This window comes from Mastigoproctus giganteus, chromosome 12, assembly GCF_048544385.1.
Source record: "Mastigoproctus giganteus isolate SK-2022 chromosome 12, ASM4854438v1, whole genome shotgun sequence".
NCBI lineage: Eukaryota > Metazoa > Arthropoda > Arachnida > Uropygi > Thelyphonidae > Mastigoproctus > Mastigoproctus giganteus.
The window spans coordinates 124,352,147-124,374,826 of NC_143586.1; the positions used below are offsets into that span (position 1 = coordinate 124,352,147).

The following is a 22,680-nucleotide window of genomic DNA, read 5'->3' on the forward strand; positions in this document are numbered from 1 at the left end:
TTCTATGATTAATTCTTTGATTGCTTCCCATTAGAATTTGCTGTTGGTGACATCATCAGTTGGTCCCACCGTATAGAATTTAAAAACTGTCTGAGAACGCTGTAGCCACATTTACGAAAGCAAAACCTTTCCCCTTACTTCTTACCTTTGATGGTCGTTACAACTCTAATTAAATCCCAAATCGCTGTGATCACTCCTACCTAGTAGTTCTTTTATCTGCAGATTCTTAATGCCTGAATAATCACTGCTGATAATGAGATAAAGAGTATTACTTCCTCTTATTGCCTCTCTACCATGATTCTGCAGAAAAGAGTCAACCAATGTGAGTGACCAACCCACTCTTTCCAGTCTCTGGAAAGAGTGGATTGGTCAATGTGTTTTGGTCAGTATGTTGGGAAAATTTGCACTTTCCAATCTGGAAAGTTAAAATTCCTCATCATAAGAGATTGTGATTTAGTGGCGTACTATATTTCACTGTACAGTTGTTCGTTGTACTCATCAGAGTCATTAGGCATATAAACACTCTCGTACTCTCATTTTTGCTTTTCCAGTGCTTATGTCACATCAAATTGACTCAATATTGCACTGGCCACACATGTTAAGTCGATACACTGCCTTAGATTTTATATACTTCACTTTATCAGCAAGAAAAAGGCTGCACTTGTTGAATGTTCGATGAGTGGGTTATCGAGTCTTTAACAAATGGGAAAAGACCGGAAAACTTTCGTGATAGACAAAACTTCGACCGATAATGTAAAGTGACGAAACGTGGTGCTCGACTTATGGAGCGAATTTTTAAGTATAATCACCGAGAAACGAGCTAACAATTAACCTTTTTTATTAAATACTAAAGTTAAATGTTCTGTCAGGAAGGCAGTGCAAGTCATGTGATCCCATGATTTCTGAGGAAGAGGCACTGGAATCATAGTGCAGTGTGCTAATAGTCAGGTACTAGAGAAGGTGCGATGATGTGGAGCATATTTTGATGAATAACTTTGATCCACTGATTCCACTGGGGAGGGGGGGGGGGGCACGGAGAACTCCAAAGCATGTATGACCATCGTTTCGGATCAGGCACACACGCCAGTGGTGCATGTTTATGCCTCTGGACAGCAGTGCTTTGGAGATGAAAATGCAACCACACCGAACTAGATGTGTGGTTGGCGGAACTTGAGATAGACTTCAATCACCTGCTCAGGCCAATCCAACCTCGGATTTCAATCTCGTTGGGCATCTAAAGGAAGGACCCGAAAGGTGAGTACACCGGTACAATCCTTTAACCACGTTACTCCAGGAATTAAGAACAGCTTGGCTACAAACAGTTTAGCATTCCTCTTGATACTTTATAACATTTTGTTGATTGTACGCCACGTCCTGTCAAAGGAGTGAATCAAGCCATCACCGGTACAGCACCTCATTAGCTCACGTCCTAATAAACTGGCCAGTTAGTATATAATTTACCTAACTGTGGAATTGAAATAACCTTTTATGTTTACATTAATCAGCATGAACAATTATTGAAGTTATCTTATCGATTTGATGATAGGCTTAATTTCCATTTAAATGAACAACCTTCAGTTTAAACATGGTTAATAAAGTATATTGACACACTTGTTTAAAATACTAGTTTCTTAGTTAAATATATTAAAATAATAGCATTAAAACATACAGTAGTATTAACTTGATAGCAAAGTTGCTGTATTCTCAGTGCTATTCAGCACTCTTTCCGTGATTACAGTAAACTCTCGATTTAACGGACCCCTATATAGAGGATTTCAGTTTTAACAGACCTGACAAATAATAATACAGTAATGTACATAATAATCTCGACCATATTATTTTTTTAATAACACAAAACTTCAGTGTTATTATTAATTTTTAATTAATAATAATTTACTACACTGGTGTGCAAAAATTAAGGGCCAGTCAGGTTTTCACCTGTAGCTTCTCATTGGAGTGGTCTAGATATGGGAAAAGTATACCAAGGAACCTCGTGAGGTACAGAAATGATGAAGGAAACAACACCGACACAACAATGGAAACAAAACGGCACAGAAGGAGTTTATTCAAAAATGGCAACATAGCACTGGCTGCCATGATACAGATGCATCACTGCCAAAGATGGAACAAAGGGAAGAGGTGGTCCTCAGTAGGAGATATGGCCACCCCTAATGTCGATGCAGCTTTGCACCGCCTGTCCATACTTAGAACGATGTTGTTGATAAGTTGTTGCGGTAACATCGTCCATTCCTCTGTCAGCGCCATTTTCAGCTGTTGAACATTTTCTAGTGGGTGTGGACGTGCCGCTAGGCGTCTCCCCAGAGCGTCCCATATGTGTTCGATGGAATTTAGATCGGATGAAACGGGCAGACCAATCCATACGAACAATGTCCTCACTTTCCGAAAGAATAACACAGCTGCAGTGCGATGGAGTGTGACGTTATCAACCATAAACACGAATTCGGGGCCAATAGCACCTTGGAACAGACGCACATGGGGAAGGATTATCTCAGTACATTAACGCACCGGTTACAGAACCGCCTTCCAGTATCTAGAGTTGTGTACGTCCATCCAAGATAACGCCTCCCCAGACGAGAACACCTCAATCGCCATATCGATCCCTTTCAGTGATGTTTGCCGGGTGATACCGTGTTGCAATCCCTCGCCAGATTAGCTGACGTCCAGAATCGCTGCTGAGAGTGAATCTACTCTCATCAGTAAAGAGCGTACCTTAAGTAAAGATTTTGTGGTTGTAACCTTTAGAAATAGTTTTGGTCCTTAAGTTTTGCACACCAGTGTATTCGATTATTGTTTTGGTAATTACCTACTTTTATTTTTATAATGGAATTCAGGAAATGGTTTTTTATTCTTTCTGAAAACGTGTTTCTGATAACCGTAAATCAAAGGCCAAATTGCAACATAATTTTATATTGTACAATACTGTATATTGTATTAAAGTTTTTTTTTTACATTAAGAACAATAAAAAATGTCCCACAGGTTACATTCGATTTTACGGACTTTAGGCATTAAATGACACCCCTTCTCCACTATCAATCCGTTAAATCGAGGATTTACCGTATATAATTTCATCCACGTGGTTCACTTTTGTATTGCGCAGCTAATCAAGAAATGGGGAAACAGGAAGCTGAAGTATCTGTCTTCTAACGAGAATATGTACAAAATATCCGTGTCAAGATCTTGCTATTTTGCAATGCTTTCCCAAGATAATCATTTTCGCAAATTGTTAATTTAAACTATACACTAAGTTTGTGCATTTTTCTTCCACCGATGGAAGAAATTTTGTTTTTAGAATATTGCGCTCTTTTGAGTTGTTTGAAACCACTATAATTTTTAATTAATTTTTATTTCATTTAACAGGGGCAATAGGTCTTTTCATCAGGTATCTCATGGTGGCCAATATGAACAGACAACGTGTGAGAAAGATCGATATGGTGAATACAGCCAGCACTTTCTTTGGAACAGGAGGATTATTTGGAATGTTAATGGTTATTGCTTTTCCCATCAATACGTTAAGGGAATATCCTCAATGGGTAGGTACAGTAATTTAAACGTATGTTAAGGATATTTGTTCTTGTAGTAAAAGGAAACAGGATTGGCTCATTAGTATCTGTAATTGACTCATTATATTGTTTTGTTACCAATTGAGTATTTTAATATGTTTCAGTGACAAAAGATTCTTTATAAATTATCGATTATTTATTTCTCCAACATTGTGGAAAAATAAAATCATCGACTTTATAAATAATCGATATTATAAATATTCGACACGATATCATGTTCTCCATGATAGTGCTAACTGGTTGAAAGGCTACTGCAATTGAAACCTGCTATTTCTTAACCAGCCCTAGCCAAATTATCTTGTGCATTCCTCCTCATTTTGCAATTTTCCATAGACCTGTGTGCGATCAGAGACCGATATATATTAAAACAAAAACTAAGGAATCAGTGTAAATCGATGTTTGCTAGTGTTTTCATTAACTTATTGGAGCTTGTCCAACGGGGAAACAGGACATTTATATTATATCCACAGAGCAAATCTTTAAATCAGGAGCACATTCAAGAGCGCATGCTTGTACAGCCAGAATTATCTCGAAGAAATCAACCATTTATGATAATGTATGTTGCCTGTGAGGTGCCAAAGACGCAGAGAAGACGTAAACCTTTAAATTGCAGGATTATTGCCTTTACAATTTACGTGTGTTCATCTTTTCTCAGTAGTTGATATTTTTGGACCTCTTTTTCTAGTGTTTTAAGTAATACTAAGAACAGTCTTACAAAATAATATGTACTTCTTTATTAGGGCGATATCATAATAGTATTCAGAGCTATCTTTAGTCCGATTGCTGTCCAATTTTTAAGATTCTTAAAGGTGCCAGAAGAAACATCGTACTGGCTAGGAAACTCAAGCATTTGCTGTACTATAGGTGGATTGGTTTGTGCTGGTCAGGACAGATGTGTATTGTGGTTTTCAAGCCATTTACCTATATATTTGACACGGTGTCTAATTGCATTATCGTTCCAAAAGTACCTATCTCCGTTGCAGAGAGGAGTCGAAGTCATGTATAGTTTCTACTACTGTCTTTCCAGACACCACTATATCCCAGCGGATTCCCCCGAAATGCAGCATATATACATGTACTGCAAAGTTCCACGCTATAGAGTTAGCCTTGGATTACTTTAACACCTGCCAATACCGACGTTTTATTATATATTCCGATGCTCTGAGTGTATTACAGGCTTTATTAACTTTGAGATACACTTCTCATCCAGTTCTGTCTCAAATCAGAAGAAGATCAATTCTTTGTATAATCATACTTTTGATATCTGTTTCTGCTGGATTCCTAGTCATTTTTTTGGATTCCTAGCCATATAATTTCCCCCAATTGGGATTGGGGGAAATGATATGGTTGATACTGCAGCCAAATCATCAGTTCCTCGTCGTTATCATTATGCCTGCTAGTCCCCTATACTACTGGAAAAATATACACAACATTCATTTGCAGTGGCAGAATTCGTGGAATGGACAGACTTTAAATAAATAAATTACATGAGATAAAGCCTATAGGCTTTATCTCATGTAATTTATTTAAAGTCTGTCTGCGCAGGCTAAACTGCCATGAGATAAATCCTATAGGTTTTAGCAGGTTCCGCATAGGACACATCCATTTGGCGTATTTATTTTTGTTGAGGGCTGGTGACCCTGATATGTGTGAGTCCTTTTTGTGTGACCCTCCTACGTGTGTGTCCTTTTTGTGTGACCCTCCTATGTGTGACACATTTTTATCGATTAAACATATTTCAGTAGACTGCGTTCAGCTTTTACCGACAAACGTTTTACCGATTTTAACCCTCTGACTGAGCTTTATACACTCATTACAGTAACTGGTCAATAATCTGAAGAGGTTATCCAGGGAACAAACTTTAACCGAATTAAATCAAAACCAAACCTGTGGCTCTCCAGCTTCCGGAAAAGCAGTCGAGAAGAAACAATTTTAGGAAGGTTAAGGATTGGGCATACTTAACTCACTCACCTGTATCTATTAATCAATGACGGCGCTCTACAATCATGTCAATCATGACAATCATGTCAAGTACAACTGACCATTCGCCATTTGTTAGTGGCTGTCCCCACTTTCAAAATATCCCCTTAAACACCTTTAAATCAATTGCTAATGCAGTCATCAAATATATTGCAGATTCTTGGAGCTGATCCTAATAAAAAAGAACTATTTACTTTCCTAAATCTTATACCAATATATCATAAAATATAGTTGTTATAATGAAGCTGATATTTTATAATCACCATTACAAAAGATAGAAAGATACAATATGGTCCTAGCAGCCTAATGCGTTGTTAAACTCAACAACAACACTTGACCTTTTTCTCACAAACAACCTTTCGAAAAAACGGTCGAAGTGAATGGTCCTTTAGGCTCCTCGGATCACAACTTGGTGATTGTCTCTTCTCCAATGGGGCCTTAATCTCATGGCTATTCCTGTCTTCGTGTTGTTTGGCATTACAAGAATGCAAAATGAGATGACCTGCGAGATTTCTTTTCTTCTTTTCCTTGGTCGGATTACTGTTTCAAAACTTCTGATATCAACGTTTGTTCAGATTGTGTCAGTGAAATTATTCTTGTAGGAATGGTAGGAATTATACCACACTCCACTTTAACATCTCGTCCTTTATCTAAACCTTGATTTTCCAGTAAATGTGCTAAATCTGTTCAAGAGAAGAATGTTGCATATCGTAATTGGCTTGTTTCCAATTCTTCAGTTTCATTTTCTGCCTACACCAGAGCTCGCAACAATAGTAAAGCATTTATTAATCAGTCCAAACTAGATTTTGAACAGGCTAAGAGTATAAAACATTTTTCTTTCCCTAATGGTAGCCGAGCATTCTGGTCTCTTGCCAAAGCCATTGGCTGCAACTTTTGCCCATCTCTGCTCCACTTCTGTCAAAACCAGATGATTCTATTGGCACTTCAATCAAGGATAAAGCTGACCTGCTATCATCCCATTTTCCTTCCAACTCATGTATTAATGATATTGGTAAAACACCTCGCACCATTCAATGCCTCCTGTGGTCTTCCGTCAAAAGGAAGTCAACAGAAACAACAATATTTCTGTGACGAATCATCAGGATTCGTCACAGAAATATTGTGACGAATCCTGATGCTAAGAAACCTCCAGGTCCTAATAGGAATTCTCCACTTATTCTCAAAACCTGTGCTCCTTTTCTTTGCCGCCTTTTTTCACTTTCTTATTCCAAAGGTTTTTCCTTCTGCTTGGAAATTTGCTCATATCCAGCCAGTTCCAAAAAAGGTTGACAAATCCCTCCCACCCAATTATCATCCCATTGTAATTACGTCTACTCTTTATAAAGTAATGGAAAAATCAATTAACCACCAACTCTTAAACTATCTAGAAACTTTCCATGTGATCAACGATCGTCAGTATGGATTCCGTCAGTGGCGATCCACTGGTGCTATTCTGGCTTATGTTACCCATTTAAGACTAATTCAATGGAAAAGTTCTGTGAAACCCAAGCAGTTGCTCTTGACATCTCAAAGGCTTTCAATCGTGTTTGACCTATAGGTCTTCTAAACAAGCTTCCATTGTATGGTCTGCCAACTGTTTTTTGTAATTGGTTATCGAGTTTTCTCTCTGACCGCTCACTGAAGGTGATAGTAGATCTCTCTATATTCTAACATCTCCACTGATGCTGGTGTCCCCCAAGGTTCAGTTCTTTCCTCCATCCTTTTCCTCTTGTATACTGACCTTCTTCCATTGACCGGAAATCCTATCCATAGTTTTGCTGATGATAGCACATTGCATTCCACTTTCTAGTTTGAGAAATTTCACCCTGCTCAATCAGCTTCAACTTCTCGAAATCCACTACAAATTCCTTAAATGCCGATCTCCAGGTATTTCTCCAGTGGGGCAAAGACAACTTAGTTGTTTTCAATCCTTCTAAAACTCAGTTCTGCCTTATGTCTCGCAAAAAGGATTCTTCTGCTCCTGTGCTTATCTTTGGTGATACTCCGATTTGTAGGCAAAATGATATATCTCTTTTGGGGATTACCTTGACTTCTAATCTCTCTTGGCACAAGTATATTACAAATATTGTTTCCTCTGCATCTAAAAAAAACTCGGTTTTCTCTTTCGTTCTCGGTGTTACTTTTCTTCCAAACAGCTTCTCACTCTGTATAAATCGCAAATCCGCTCTACCATGGAATATTGTTCACACATCTGGGGTGGTGCCCCAAAAACCTCTCTGAGGCTTCTAGATTGCATTCAGAAGAGGGCAGTTAGGTTAATTAATGACTCATCTCCACTAACAGACTCTCTCCATTCTCTGTCTCACAGATGTACTGTTTCCGCTGCATGCTTTTTCTACAGATACTTCCATGGGCACTGTTCTTCTGAATTGGCTTCTATAATTCCCGCTCTCTTTCAAAACAGTCGGTACATGTGCCGCCACCAGCCAGCATCCATTTACTGTCCAACCTGAAACTCACAGAACCAACTTTTCATCTTCCTCGTTTATTCATTCAACTGCCATTTTCTGGAACAACCTTCCTTCATACTTATTTCCTGAAAATTACAATCTAAAGAAGTTCAAATCTAATGTCAACAAATATCTTCTTTCTCCTCTTCTCAACCTCCAACCCATGCACGTTACTAAGCACTATAAGTTCAATTACCTCTCGTGTTTGGGATTTTCATAAAAAAAAAAAATACACTTAAAAAAAAGAGAAAGAAATGAAAACGAAAATTCGAAATTCTATGCTTGTTTTTGGTTTACTTTCGTTTTATATGGATGCTTTCAGTACAGAATATATTCAGTTTGATATCGGATAAACTCGTCATTTTCTGATCACGTTCAAAATAAAAGCCGGGGAACTGAGAAGTGATTCGTTGGTAGAACTTGAAAGTTCTTGATTCAATGTAAGTGGGTGTTCCATTAGGCACGTAATCTGGGAGACAAGATGCGCATATCACTGCTGCTTCTTACACAGCTGTTTTATAGATAAACCCGTAGATAAATAAAAAAATGACTTGCGCCTTCTTTTCCAAGTATTGTAAACAAAGTGACTTGCACGTGCTGTGGATAACAGAAGAAGCGAAACAGCTACACTGAATGCCTGGCAACGTTAAAGAGAACTAATTGGCGTTTGCTCTCATACTTGTCGTGCCCGTTAATTCACATTGCGGAATGTCTTCATTAAAGTGATCGACTTTAAATAAAAGAATGAAAGTGAACAGCTGATGTATTTCTGTATGGCATTACATAGATGAAATAGACCTATTGGACTTGGGTAGGTTTGGTCTAAAATTTATGCTTAGGCATTTAAGACACTATATACGCTATATTTACACTATATACAATATACTTCTGATTATTGTATATAGTGTATAGTGTGTAACGAACACACTATACACTATAACGGCACCAGGGGTTTCCCCCATCTCCGCGTTGCTTTCATTGTAGGTGTAACAGTTCACTGTAAAGGCCAGAGATTTAAAAGTGTATGGATTTTGTAAGTATAGCGTTGTGTATCGTTGTTCCTCAGGCCATTTAGCCGCTGGAGCCCTGCTGGAGCCCAGCGTTGTCCACACTATGCCTCTTGGAGGCAGACCAGGTACCAAGTAATTTTAAGTTTTCACTCTGGCAGATCCTGCCACCTAATTTTCAGAGATTTCTGTGGCAAGGACCTAAAAAAAAATAAATAAATAAAAAAATAAAATAAAAAATAAAAATAAAATAAAATAAATAAAAAATAAAATAAAATAAATAAAAAATAAAATAAAATAAAAAAATAAAAAAATAAAAAAAAAAATAAATAAAAAATAACATAAAATAAAAAAATAAAAATAAATAAATAAAAAAAAATAAAAAATAAAAAAAATAAAAATAAATAAAAATAAATAAAAAATAAAATAAAAAAATAAATAAAAAATAAAATAAAATAAAAAATAAATAAAATAAAATAAAATAAATAAAAAATAAAAAATGGGGGCAAAAACGTTGCAAAAGTAAGGCCGAAAGAGTTTATATTAATGCGGTTTAATTTTGGAAGTTGTTGAATTTTGACATTGTGCGGGGTGTACGCGGACAGTTTAGGCAGAGTGGGGAGGGGAGACTGAAGACTGGAGGAAAAGACAGAAGAATGGGAACGGTAGAGAAGGCGACCCCAAAAAGTCAGTGGAGCAAGCCGAGGCCCCCTCAGGAGAAGAAGGGGGTTGCAGGGGAGACACAAACACAAACCCCCCACCGGTCCAGGGAATGGGATTTATAGGGAACTAGGTTAGGCACCTAGTTCGAATCGCCAGATGGCACTTGATGGGGTTTGAGTGTGTCAGTTTCCTTATCTTCTGCTGTGCATTAATGGAACTTCTCTCTCAGTCGAGGTTCCAGTCAGTGATTCAAAGCTGCGTCGTTAGTTATCGATTGCACTGTACAGTTTTCAAGTTTGTGTTCGTGGAAGCGCCCTAAGTCGTGTGAACAATTCTTGAGCAAAGTGCGTGAAGGCAATGTAGTCTTTGTCGTTATAAAGGACGTGCTTTTCCCGGTCTTTTGGAAGATAATGGATTTTGATGAAGAGAGTATATCTTAAGTCCTCATAGAGCTCACAGTCATACATTAAGTGGCTCCAGCTTTCCGGGGAACCACAGTGGCATAGGGGATCATCAATAATGCCTAGTGCCTGTAATTCCCCTTTGATGGGCCCATGGCCGGTTAAGAAGAACGTGGCATAGAGGCCAGGGGAGAACCATTTCGGCATTTCCGGATAAACCCTAGTTTGTTTGTTGTTTGTTTTTGGCGCATCGGCTTCTGTGGCCATAATGCACCTCCCAATTTTTTTTTGCATTTTACTCTGATCCAAGCCCGAGGCGGGATTCGAACCCGCGACCTTTGGGTTGCCAGGCAGGCACTTTACCCACCTGGCTAGCCAGGTCGGCATAAACCCTAGTAGTGTCGGGAATGAACTTTCTCGTAATCTCTCCCTTAGAGGAGTTGACCAACCTGGATGACCAGGTTTGTTGTAGGTAGTGGGCTAGGCTTCTTTTCTCTGCTTTAGCTGTGTTAGCTGGGTCTGTTGTGTAATCCATGGTTGATACTGCTTTGCCCTTAGAAAGGTGATATAGCAATCCGCATCTGACGACCTCAAGGTCCAGGGGTAGCACCTGATTGGCGTGAGTGCTGACCGTGCATACCGCCCTAGTGATGGTCAGTAACATTGCTCGTTGTATTGTTTCAAGTTTTCTGTAGTTGACTGCTGTTATGGACTTCGTGTACCAGATTCCTGCTGCGTATGTGATTATTGGTATGAAGATGATTCTGTAGTACATAGAAAGAGTTCGTTTCTTCAAATCCCCAGTCGCGGCGAGAGACTGTTTACTAGTGAGGTGTAGTTACGGATCTTTTTTACGTAGATACGTTAGATGAGGGTAAAGGATAGGTTGTTGTCTGGATTATGTTTAGATACTTCATTTCTGTGGCATGCTTGACAGTTCTGCCCTGTATTTTTAGTTTTGGAAGTCTACAGATACCCAGTTCTGTAGGGTAGCAAGTGCTCTATTTCCTATTTCTTCAAGCTGTGCTCTGTTATCGGCTTCCAGGGTAAGGACCACGTCATCTGCATACGCCTGAGTATTGAGGTTTGCTGTATATTGTATATGTAAACTGCGTGCATTCTATGATTAGAATCGAAATGATTTTGAATAGAAACGATTTATCTCTTGCTGGGAACCAGCTAACTTAACTGGGACGGCAGAAAACCTATGAATGTTCCTCTTACTTTTTTACTATGCTGCTTCATTTTCTCTCACGACAAATATCGCTGAATTTGAGAAATAAAATACTTTGTGAACTTGATCGAGAGAGAGCGAGAGAGCGAGCGAGAGAGAGAGAGAGAGATGCATAATTTTTATTCCGGAAACGCGGGTTTTTTATCCCACAAAATAGGCAACCTGACCACAAAATATATAGAATATGTGTTTATTAGCATCTCATGAACTTAGGGACAGTGCTCCACCGATTCCTCATGGCCTTAGTTCACTCGGCAGAAATTCTAAAACACACACACACACACACACACACACACACACACACACACACACACATAAATCCATAAATCTTGACTGTAAGTTGGATTTCGCATACTGAAATAGCGTGAAACCGACTGAAATTCGTGAAATCGAAGCTAGACTTTTCTACGTGCTAATTTTATATTTGAATACAATTGAAAATTGGTATCACGACCTCAGAACTTTCCCTATTATTTGCATATATTTAGATACACTGCCTGGTCAGTGTATTAGAAACAGGGAGGTTTGGCTATATGCAATAATCCATGTAAAAATATGTAAATCGAAGTTCACTCGATGTGTGACGTAAGCAAAAAACGGCTATTAGTCCTACTAGGCCCAAATCAGAGCACTGACAATGAGGAACAGACAGGATCTCATGGCCTACCAAAGGGATATGGTTGCCGCTGAGCATTTAACAGGTGCGATAACAGACAGAACCGCAACTTATCAAGGTCTGCCCAGGTGGAAAACATTATTCCAAGAATCGAACGAGCTATAAACCGATAGAGAACCAGAACGTCTATAAGTTATATTTTGTTAGCGGTCGTTTTTCCGTCAAGTTACTGAGTGACCCATGCTACAAGAAGAAGTAAGCGAGCTACAGAAATCAAAATCGCCTTTTTTTAATATTAAAGTTTAATAATGCTTTTCTCTCTAAAGTTATTAATCACATTCATAATTGCCTGCTTAATCGCTTGGTGTACTGCTCCAGCTTCCTCGTAGCGAGGCCAATTAACCTCAAGAGAAAAGTAAACCTCCAGGGCTAAAGCAGCAAAATGGACCCAAACAAATATTCTCCTACAGAAGCGGAACTTTCGGCACAGATTAATAAAAAAGATACAGCCTTATTTGTAAGCGGTCACCTTTTTGTTATTCAGAAATGTTTGGAGAATTCTGCTGGTTCTCCAAAAACGGCGAATAAATTTGGGAAGTCTGCTTGTGGAAGCTACAACCGCTAAACAAGCTGTGGCATACTTGAAACTGACTGATTTAATGGAATCAACATAGAGATTATTGCCATATTCCATTATGAACTGTTCCAAAGGGATCATATCTGAGTGGGACCTGATGAACATCACAAAAGAACTTGTACAGGAACTATGTGACCAACAATTAACACAAGCGAAAAGAATGACAACAAAGCATGATGGTGTACTTATCCATACCAAAATCGTTATTTTAATGTTCGACAGGACATTAAACACGACAGGACAAGATTACCAAACTCTAAAAACTGGTTATCTTCACTTTTATGTTTTTGCCCTACATACCCAATCCAGCACGATGTTATCAATGTCAAATATATGGACACTTTAAAAATGCATTTTGGAAAATCAGTGTCCAAATTGTGGTTCAGCTGATCACAGTCAAGCAGACTATACTACACAAATAATGAGCTACCCAAACCGTATAGGAAATCATTCAGCTTATCCTAAGATCTTTAAAAAAAATGCCCTGTCACATTAGGGAAAACCAAAGAACTATTTTGTCTAACCATGTGTTATGTCCATAAATTGTGCGTGTGTTTTCTGTTCGATTTGTCTGTTTTGCTGGAGGGTGGTACGTTACTGTCCAAACCTGAGACTGATTATCTGAGCCATAGAGTGAGAAAAGCCCATAAAAGTTCTGCGCACCATTGACGGGATTCGAACAGGAACCTTTCCCAGCCAATGTGGGAAGGACGGTGATTATAACCACTCTGTTTCCTGAGCGGACAGATTATTCTAAGAGCTGAGAATGCTGGAAAACTGAAATTAAGACACAAAGAAAAAATCGAAAATAAGGTTTCATATCAAGAAGCTAAACACCATATATCGACGGCCATTTTCAAACCTAAGTATGCCGCATCTCTCCAAAGAAAGTGTTCTGCTGCAGTAAAAACAGATGTTTCTGTCTCACCCGCCACCTCCATATCCAATTGGACCACGATTATCCAAAATCCCAGCAGATGGAGACAAGGATAACTGTAACTACATCAAGTAACACAGCTTTTAAGATACCAACGTCAGTTTACCCTTAAAGTGTAGAAAATAAAACTAGTGTAAGTGCTAAAGCAGATAAAATGGCCAACTACTAACATGGAACTTGATGAACATCCTGAATTAGAGGAAACTCTTTCGGAATTGCATACCAAAAATGATACGGATACCGAAAGACCTTATTTTCGGAAGGAAGAAAGAAAGAAAAATGACCTAAAACTTTCAGTACTTCTATAAAACAGTCAAAACCAGTACATTCTTCAAAACACAAACAATACCTGGCTGAATTGCATGTTCTAATTTCAGAAGCAATCAGATAACATTCATTTTATGTTATCATATGGACATCTCCCCCCTAGGGAGATGTCCGGCAGACATCTCCCTAGGGGAAACTTACCCATAAATCATCACAGAAATCCGTAACTTCACTATATTCAGACGGGATCGGAACAGCAGTCAATCAGCTCATGGCCGGACCATTATATCGTTAGACAAGGCAATATCAGCCAGATGTGTCCCTCTGCAATTGAAATCCAATTACGGTTAGCTATTGGAATAATACAACTTTGGTTTCCATATATTTCCCCTAAACCGGAAGTTATCTGTAAGATACTTCGATCATCTCTTTGTTCATCTACCTCCATCTTTACTTCTACTGAGAGATTTTGATGGGCACACCCTGCTGTGGAGCTCCTATTTCACTAAACAACTTCGAAAAATCCCACCAAAGCAGGTTAATTGAATCCAACTTAGATAATCATCAATTCATTCTACTTAATACTAGCACTCACAGATAGATTCACTTACCAACTAGGATATCATCTGCAATTGGCTTATCCATATGTTCTCCTGTACCATATCCAATAACTGAATAGTTAATGTAAACAGATCCCCTTAACAGTAATCATTTACCAATAATCTGTACAATACAAACAAAAGAAATAATTCAGAACCTCCGAAGAGGCGGAAACTTTCAAAAGCTAACTAGAAAAAATTTAGATTTCGTGTAAATTTCGATGAAAATGTCACATCCCATTGACAAAGCAGCAGAACATATCATACCAATTAATCAGTGCTCTAACGTTATCAATACATCAGACATCCAAGAACATCGAAAAACTCCAACACAATAAGCTTAGTAGAATACAAAAAACGTTGAGCCATCCTTAGGCGAGTCAGGAAGCAAACCAAAAAAGTCATGGATAACATTTACTTCGACAATCACTATGGATACAGAAATAAAAATAATTTGAAAAAAGATCAGTATGCTGAATGGGAAGTATATCTCCGCATCTTCTCTAATGCTTAATTGGAAGGGGAAAAATATCTTTTTTTTTGTCCGAAGAAATTGCAGATGCATGGGAGAGGACGATGCACAGATCTTGGCAAAAGTATCCCACTGCCTCACATTTAAACGATTAGAATCATGGTTGGAAAACATAAGCTTAACTTTTATAAAAATACCTCAAATCCCTACAAGAGCCAGTTTCAGATGTTCACATTCTAACAAGCTATACAAAGAGCACAAAGTAAGGCTGCCGCTGCGGATCGAATATATTGTTCTATACTGCAACATCTAAATGAATTTTAGATGTACAAATTATTGAGGTAGTACAATCGAATTTTTCTGGAAAGCATTTATCCAAACCCTTGGGGTTACTCAATAATGTTAGCTTTCTTAAAGCCTGGTACACCTCGAATCCACCCAATTACCGATAAATCTGCTTACCAGTTGTTTAGGCCAAATCCTTGAACGATAGTACACTCTTGTCTTATAGTACATAGAATCTCAACATATTTTAAGCAATGATCGGTTTGGTTTCCTTAAAATCATATTTTCCCTGGACCCTATGGTCAAGCAGAAGCTAACATTCGCAATGTCTACATCAAAAATGAGCATATAGCAATGTTCAGCCTAGATACAGAGAAGGCATTTGATACAACTTGGCGCTTTGGGATGCTCCGCGATCAACATCCCGTAGACCTTCGTGGCAATCTCCCACTTTTTCACACAGAACTTTTAACAGCAACGCAGTTTCCGAGTACGCTATCGGAATGCTCTTTCTCAAAAATATGCAAAAGAGGAGTGAGTATTGCAAGGATCGGTGCTCAGTGTAACCCTCCTTGCCTCCGAATTAATGATCTGAAAAAAGAAATCTTCACTTCTGTCCAAGCATATCTATATGTCGATGACAATTCAATGAATCTCTATCATGCCACTCAGAGAATACGTTATATTAAGCGACGGTTACAGTTATCGCTGAATAAGCTTCTTCACTGGACAAAACAAAATGGTACCGCCTATCTGAACAAAAATCAATTGCAGTCCATTTCTGTAGAAAACACTGGTTTCATTCCTGAACTACACCTTGTCCACTACAATGTAGCTTTGGCAAAGAACATAACAACCTTATCAAATAACAAATAACAAATTCCTTAGGAGCATTCTGAAACTGTCCAGTATACAATCTTTACACTGATGCTCACGAACCTCCTCTACATCCCCGAAGAAAAGAACTACTTTTAAACTATGCACTAAAGTAAAGAGCCTACCTACGCATTCCAGGTGCCCATACCTCTTTACACCACGGTAGGCTATACTATACAGGAAGAAACCGCGTGCAAACCAACCAGCAGGACTTTGACTAAGTGAGATCACAGAAAATTGTAAACTTTCATTAAGTACAATCCACCAAGAGAGCGAGACGCTAGATCCTCCATGGCTTTCCACTCCGATACATTTTGACCCCATCGGCAGTGGGGAAGAGACTGTTTATCGAATATTAATACACTGGTGTGCAAAACGTAAGGACCAACACTATTTCTAAATGTTACAATCACAAAATCTTAACTTAAGGTACTCTTTACTGATGAGAGTAGATTCAGTCTCAGCAGCTATTCTGGATGTCAGCTGATCTGGCGAGAGGTTGGCATACGGCATCACCTCCAAACATCACTGAAATGGATCGATATGGCGGTTGAGGTGTTCTCGTCTGGGGAAGCGTTATCTTGGATGGACGTACACAACTCTAGATACTGGAAGGCGGTACTGTAACCGGTGCACGCTACTGTACTGAGGTAATTCTTCCCCATGTGCGTCTGTTCCGAGGTGCCATTGGCCCCGAGATCGTGTTTATGGATGATAACGCCACACCTCATTGCACTGTAGCTGTTAATATGCTTTTGGAAAGTGAGAGCATTGTTCGTATAGATTGGCCTGCCCGTTCCACCGATCTAAATCCCATCGAACACATATGGGACGCTCTGGAAAGACGCCTAGCGGCACGTACACACCCACCAGAAAATTTTCACCAGCTGAAGATGGCGCTGACAGAGGAATGGACGATGTTACCGCAAGAACTTATCAACAACATTGTTCTAAGTATGGGCAGGCGGTGCAAAGCTGCATCGACATTAGGGGTGGCCATATCTCCTACTGAGGACCACTCTTCCCTTTGTTCCATCTTTGACAATGATGCATTTGTATCATGGCAGCCAGTGCTATGTTGCCATTTTTGAATAAAGTCCATCTGTACCGTTTTGTTTCCGTTGTTGGTGTCGGTGTTGTTTCCTTCATGGTTTCTGTACCTCACGAGGTTCCTTTGGAATGGTTGTCCTTAAATTTTGCACACCAATGTGTTAGAGACGACAGAGTATGAGGCACATTCACATAGTTATGCTAATTTTTCTAAAATGTATACAGATGGCTCTAAAAAAAGATGGGCAGTGGGAGCAGCTGTTATACATCCCTAATTCACAACTTCAATCTTACTTTCGGTTGAATACAATAATCTCTCTGCTGAAGTATATGCAATATTTGAAGCCATTGGACTCAAGGAGAAGAGTCCGACAACAGGGCATATCATTTACACTGACTCACTTAGTATAATACGGGCCATACAGGATAACACAATGTTCCGCCATCCGTTGTTGAGCGAAGTTAAAAATAAACTTGCTCAGACTCAGCAAACCATCACAATTTCTGCTTTGATGAATTCCAGCACATTTGGCGTACCAGGCAATGAGAAAGCAGATCAGACTGCAAAATATCTTATGTTATCAAGAGTCAATGGAATCAAAATATCTTATGGAATTAAAGAAATGCGACAACCATGAAAGAGCCGCTTTCAAGACTAAAAACTACGCATACGACAAATTTGCCGATTAAAATGGCAGACAGAATATATGGAACTAGTACCGTCAAATAGACTAATGCAGATTACCAAGAGCTGTAATGTCACAAAGACTACCGTATTTTCGTTCCAACTCTTGGCGAAGTAGACACGAAGAAGTTATATTAGCCAGACTACGTAAAGGACATTCATACCTTACACACCGCTACTTACCCACAGGCGAAACTGCACAACAGTGCACTATTTGCAATTCTGATTTGACAGTGCAACGTATCCTATCGGATCATTGTTCACTTTATCGGAAGGAACCGCAGAACATTTTTAATTCGGTGTCCCAAATACAAAAGAACCAGGCGCATTATGGCCAAAGTAGCTTATGCGCCATGAAACCCCCACAACAACAACAACAAAAGAACCTATTACACTTACGCATATCATGGGAAACGATACAACTTTATCTGAACTCTTCTCACTTCCAAAGGAAATTTGGTCTACCATAAATAAACATGCTAATACCAATACAACTTATCGAGTGTTCGAGTCTGTAACGAATGGAAAAACTCCCAGAAAATATTCGTGAACAGGTTCAGCTGCTGACAAAAATGTAAAGTATTTGTATTAAACCTCCCCGCCACACCAAAAGCGTGTGCTCGTAATCCTAAGTATATTCTGTCTGAAGAAATGTGTTTACAGGCCGATTTGCACGTTGTGTGGGCTGAAAAATGGGAAGAATTCAGGGAGAAGATCCTATACCCTCCTCCTGAAATCGGCTAACTACAGCCTCGAAAATTGCTTAAAAAACAAATCCGTGCATATGAATTCTATTTTTAAAGAATACTATAATTATGTTCGTGGTACTATTTCCTAACATTTGCCAGACGGGTTCTCAAATATCTTTCAATAAACTAAAATTTAAAACAAATGTTTTATTAGAAAATTAAAGATATGAGTAATATAAAGATGACAATTAAGGTTCTTCTTTAAAGTTCTGTGGTTAGTTTATTTATTAAATAACTAAATCCCTTCTCGGTGACATGCTTTTTTTATTATTTAATTCTCTCATTTGCATCACTTCGTTCAAATTTTATCAAAAGAATCAAGGAATAGTTAGGAAAAACTAAAAACAACCATTTACATCAAAATTTGATCACGCATACCCTTATTAACGCATGCATCGTGTTGTGCATTGCACTACTGATCGACTGTTATGCCCTATTTATAGTGATTTACAATTGTAGTAGCCATTTGTGCAAATGAATCAGTTACTTAATTTCGAATTAAGAATTAACTCTTTAAATTATGGTTAATACCATTAAGGTGACTCTTGATTTGGAAATTCTCACCTGATATAACAGGATGAGAGTTTCCGAATCAGGCAATTTATCTTTGGAGAAAGACTCATGTCCGGTATCGTAAAAAAAGAATTGTTCAAGAATGGATTTGATAATGCATGATAATTTCATCACTGATGAACATAGTGCTAAGTTTCATGTAAGAATACCTGCATTTTGTAAAGTATCAATACTCAGTTGACTATCAAACAATTTCTGTTCGGGTTCTCCTCTTTGAGGGTGAGAAATACTTTTGTAGCATTTTAAGCAGCAAAAGGATTACAACCGAAGAAGGTGGTCTCAGGATAGACGGTGGGGAAATTGCGAATTTTTTATCTAACAAACCAGCAAACCGACTAGAAAAGCACGAAAATAGACAAGATAATTTTAGGGAGAGGAACCTGAAAGGGTGCTCCTCAATGCGAGGAACATACTTTTTCCTCCCAGCTAGACTACTACGTAATTGCCTCAAGTGCATCTCGTGTTTAGGAGAGTATCGTGGGACATCATTCTATGGTCTTTGCGTGTTTTGCAGGATGAAAAATCAGGGTTTTGAGGAAGGGGAAAACCAGTCAATCCTTGTCTAGGATTGACTGGTTTCCTTTGATTCTTACTCTGACACAGTGGGAGAACCAATGTCGATTAAAGTTTCTTTTCGCGAGACCTTTTTATTTGTGATAACCGTGAAGGCATGTTCTGTCATATAAAACTGAAAAAAATTTTCTCACCTTTTATGCCTTCCTGTTTCATTAAATATGTGTTAATATGTTTTCTTTTTATTACTTAGGGGTGGAGTGTTGCAATCCCACATTTCACTGGAGCCATTATACTTTTTGGAAGCTGTACCGTATTTTGGATTTTGGACTGTGCTATTCTACGAATGCTTTGGCCTGAAAAGAAATTCCTCTTGGCAATACGCCTAGTACTGCTGATACTGGGAGTCGTCCCTCTTGTTTCGAGTATCCTTTCATGTTATTGTATTGCACTATACACAATAAGGTGACACGTGGGAGAGGAAGAGTGGACACCTTAGTATAAATGCTGTTAAAAATAAATATATTACGTTATACTGTGCTGTGCTGTGTAAAAGAATTATGATAGTTTAAATTCATTATTGTTAAAATTTAAGTTTCATTTGTGAACTGAGTGAAGGTGATCAAAGGGGTAATGCACAAAAGACATGGCCTTGTACAAACTCATATGGGTCTACGAAGCACCACTTATATTTATACGTATACAGTATGTATATACAATCTGGGAGAGTATTAACGATAATAACAATGATAGGTAAAAATACTAAATACACTATCCTACCAAAAATGTTTAGCACCCTTTCCAATATACTGCACATGAATCATGAGTCTTTTTATAAAGCAGTGACGTACATCACAGAAAATATTGTCAATGCAGCTGAAATTGCAATTCCAAAAACATCAACCTGGCTGCTACCATTTCCAAGGCTATGGAAATGCAAAATGCACAACAGCACCAGATTGGGCTGAAAACAAAGACTGTGGAATATTTCGAAGATATCGTAGTCTTATGACCATAAACGTGTATTCGCCGTCAAAGCCAAAATTAATAGTGATTCTCTTTGTCTTCTATTACTCAGTCGATCAGCACCAAGGCTCGGCTAAAATCCAGAAAATGAAATGAAGGGAAAATACATCGGGAAAATACATCGGAAAATACAAAGGGTGCTAAACATTTTTGGTAGGATAGTGTATTTAGTATTTTTACCTATCATTGTTATTATCGTTAATACTCTCCCAGATTGTATATACATACTGTATACGTATAAATATAAGTGGTGCTTCGTAGAAGGGATCTGGAATATAATGATGCGTTATTCAAATGCAAATTCAACTTCAAGAGTAAATCCTCATGGGAAAGCATTTTCTGATACTTCAGTAAAGATATCTTATACATTCCAGATCCTAAAACAGAAAAATGAGGAGCACTTAATTTCGCATCATAGGGTTTTTACTCCTATATCGAGCAGTTGATTATATGTATATACATAATGATTGCAGCTTATTTCGTGCATTCGTGCGATTAAAATTAGATTATGGGCCTCAAGTGAATGTATCTACTAGAAACAGTGTTCTATCCAGTAGTAGTAGTAGTAGTAGTAGTGGCATGTGATGCAAGAAAGCAAATGTATGAGCTTATGCAGCATCAGCCAAAAAAAAAAAAAAAAAAAAAGAAATCACACCATTCCCTTCAAATGCCTGTCCAGTTCCTCCTTAAATTTATTCAACCTATCAACTTCCACAACGACAGATGGAAGTTTGTTCCAGCAATTAACCACCGCTGGCTAAAGGCAAATTTCCGCACATCTATTCTACATCTGTCTTTTCTTAATTTGAATTTATGCCCCCTTAGGTTTGTAATCTGAACAAGTGGAAGGATCCCATCAGAATTCAGCGTGCTCAACCCATTCAAGGCTTTATATACCTCAATCAGATCACCGCGCAGGTGCCTAGTCTCCAGCCACTGCAATTTGCAGAACTTAAGCCTCTCTTGGTAAGAGGATCCCTTCATTCCCCTCACCAATCTTGTTGCCCTTCTCTGTACACGCTCAAGTAAATCTACATCCTTCCTAAAATGAGGCCTCCAGACCTGTACGCAGTACTCAAGGCGTGGCCTGACCATTGCCTTATACAGAGGGATAATCACCTCCTTTTCCGTGCTAGCAAAATTCCTATATATCATTGACAAAACCCCATGACCTGCCCTGGCAGCCTGTCTACATTGCTCAGAGAACTTCATATCTGACTGCACAATTACTCCCAGGTCTTTTTCATTTTCTACCACCTTAAGTGTAGTACCACACAGTTGGTACGTTTCTCTGAGGTTACTTCTACCCATATGCAGTACTTTGCATTTGTCAAGGTTAAACTTCAGTTGCCACTTCTTAGCCCATCTGCCCAAATTATCTAGATCCTGTTGCAGTAGCACACTGCCATTACTGTCATTAACAACCCTGCCAACCTTTGTATCATCTGCAAACTTCGACATTAAGCCTGATATACCTTCATCAATATCATTGATAAATATACAAAACACCAGTGGACCTAACACCGAACCCTGTGGGACTCCACTAATAACATTAGTCCAAGAAGAGCAGCACCCATTGATTACCACCTTCTGCCTTCTCCCACTTAACCATCCTTTTATCCATTGTAGCAACTTACCCTTAATACCATTCTGCTCCAATTTGTACAATAGTCTTCCATGCGCAACAGTGTCAAAAGCTTTCCTGAAATCCAAATATATGATATCAAAATTATTTTTTGCATCCAGTTCCTTTGTAACCACATCATAATATCCTGTCAAATTTGTCAGACAAGACTTTCCCTTAACAAACCCATGCTGTGTCTGAATTATTGCTGCAGTCTTGTCTAGATGATCCTGCAATGCATCTTTAACCAGCGACTCCATTATTTTACCCGGAACAGAAGTTAAACTAACTGGTCTGTAATTACTCGTGTCACACTTCGATCCCCCTTTGTGAATTGGGGATACATTTGCACATCTCCAGTCCGTGGGAACCTCCCCTGAGTCCAAGGATGCTCTCATAATTATGGCTAAGGGTTTGCTTAGTTGCTTTGCCG

At 38.6% G+C, this 22,680-nt stretch overlaps 1 protein-coding gene across 1 annotated transcript in view; it reads left to right on the forward strand.

Moving 5' to 3' along the window:
• Positions 1-22,680, forward strand: part of LOC150077392 (DNA damage-regulated autophagy modulator protein 1-like) — a 58,929-nt gene that overhangs the window by 29,871 nt on the left and 6,378 nt on the right. Inside the window, exons 4-5 of the mRNA XM_090386068.1 lie at positions 3,380-3,552; positions 19,851-20,022. Of these exons, the coding sequence (XP_090242194.1) occupies positions 3,380-3,552; positions 19,851-20,022 (345 nt within the window). The remainder of the gene's footprint in view (positions 1-3,379; positions 3,553-19,850; positions 20,023-22,680) is intronic.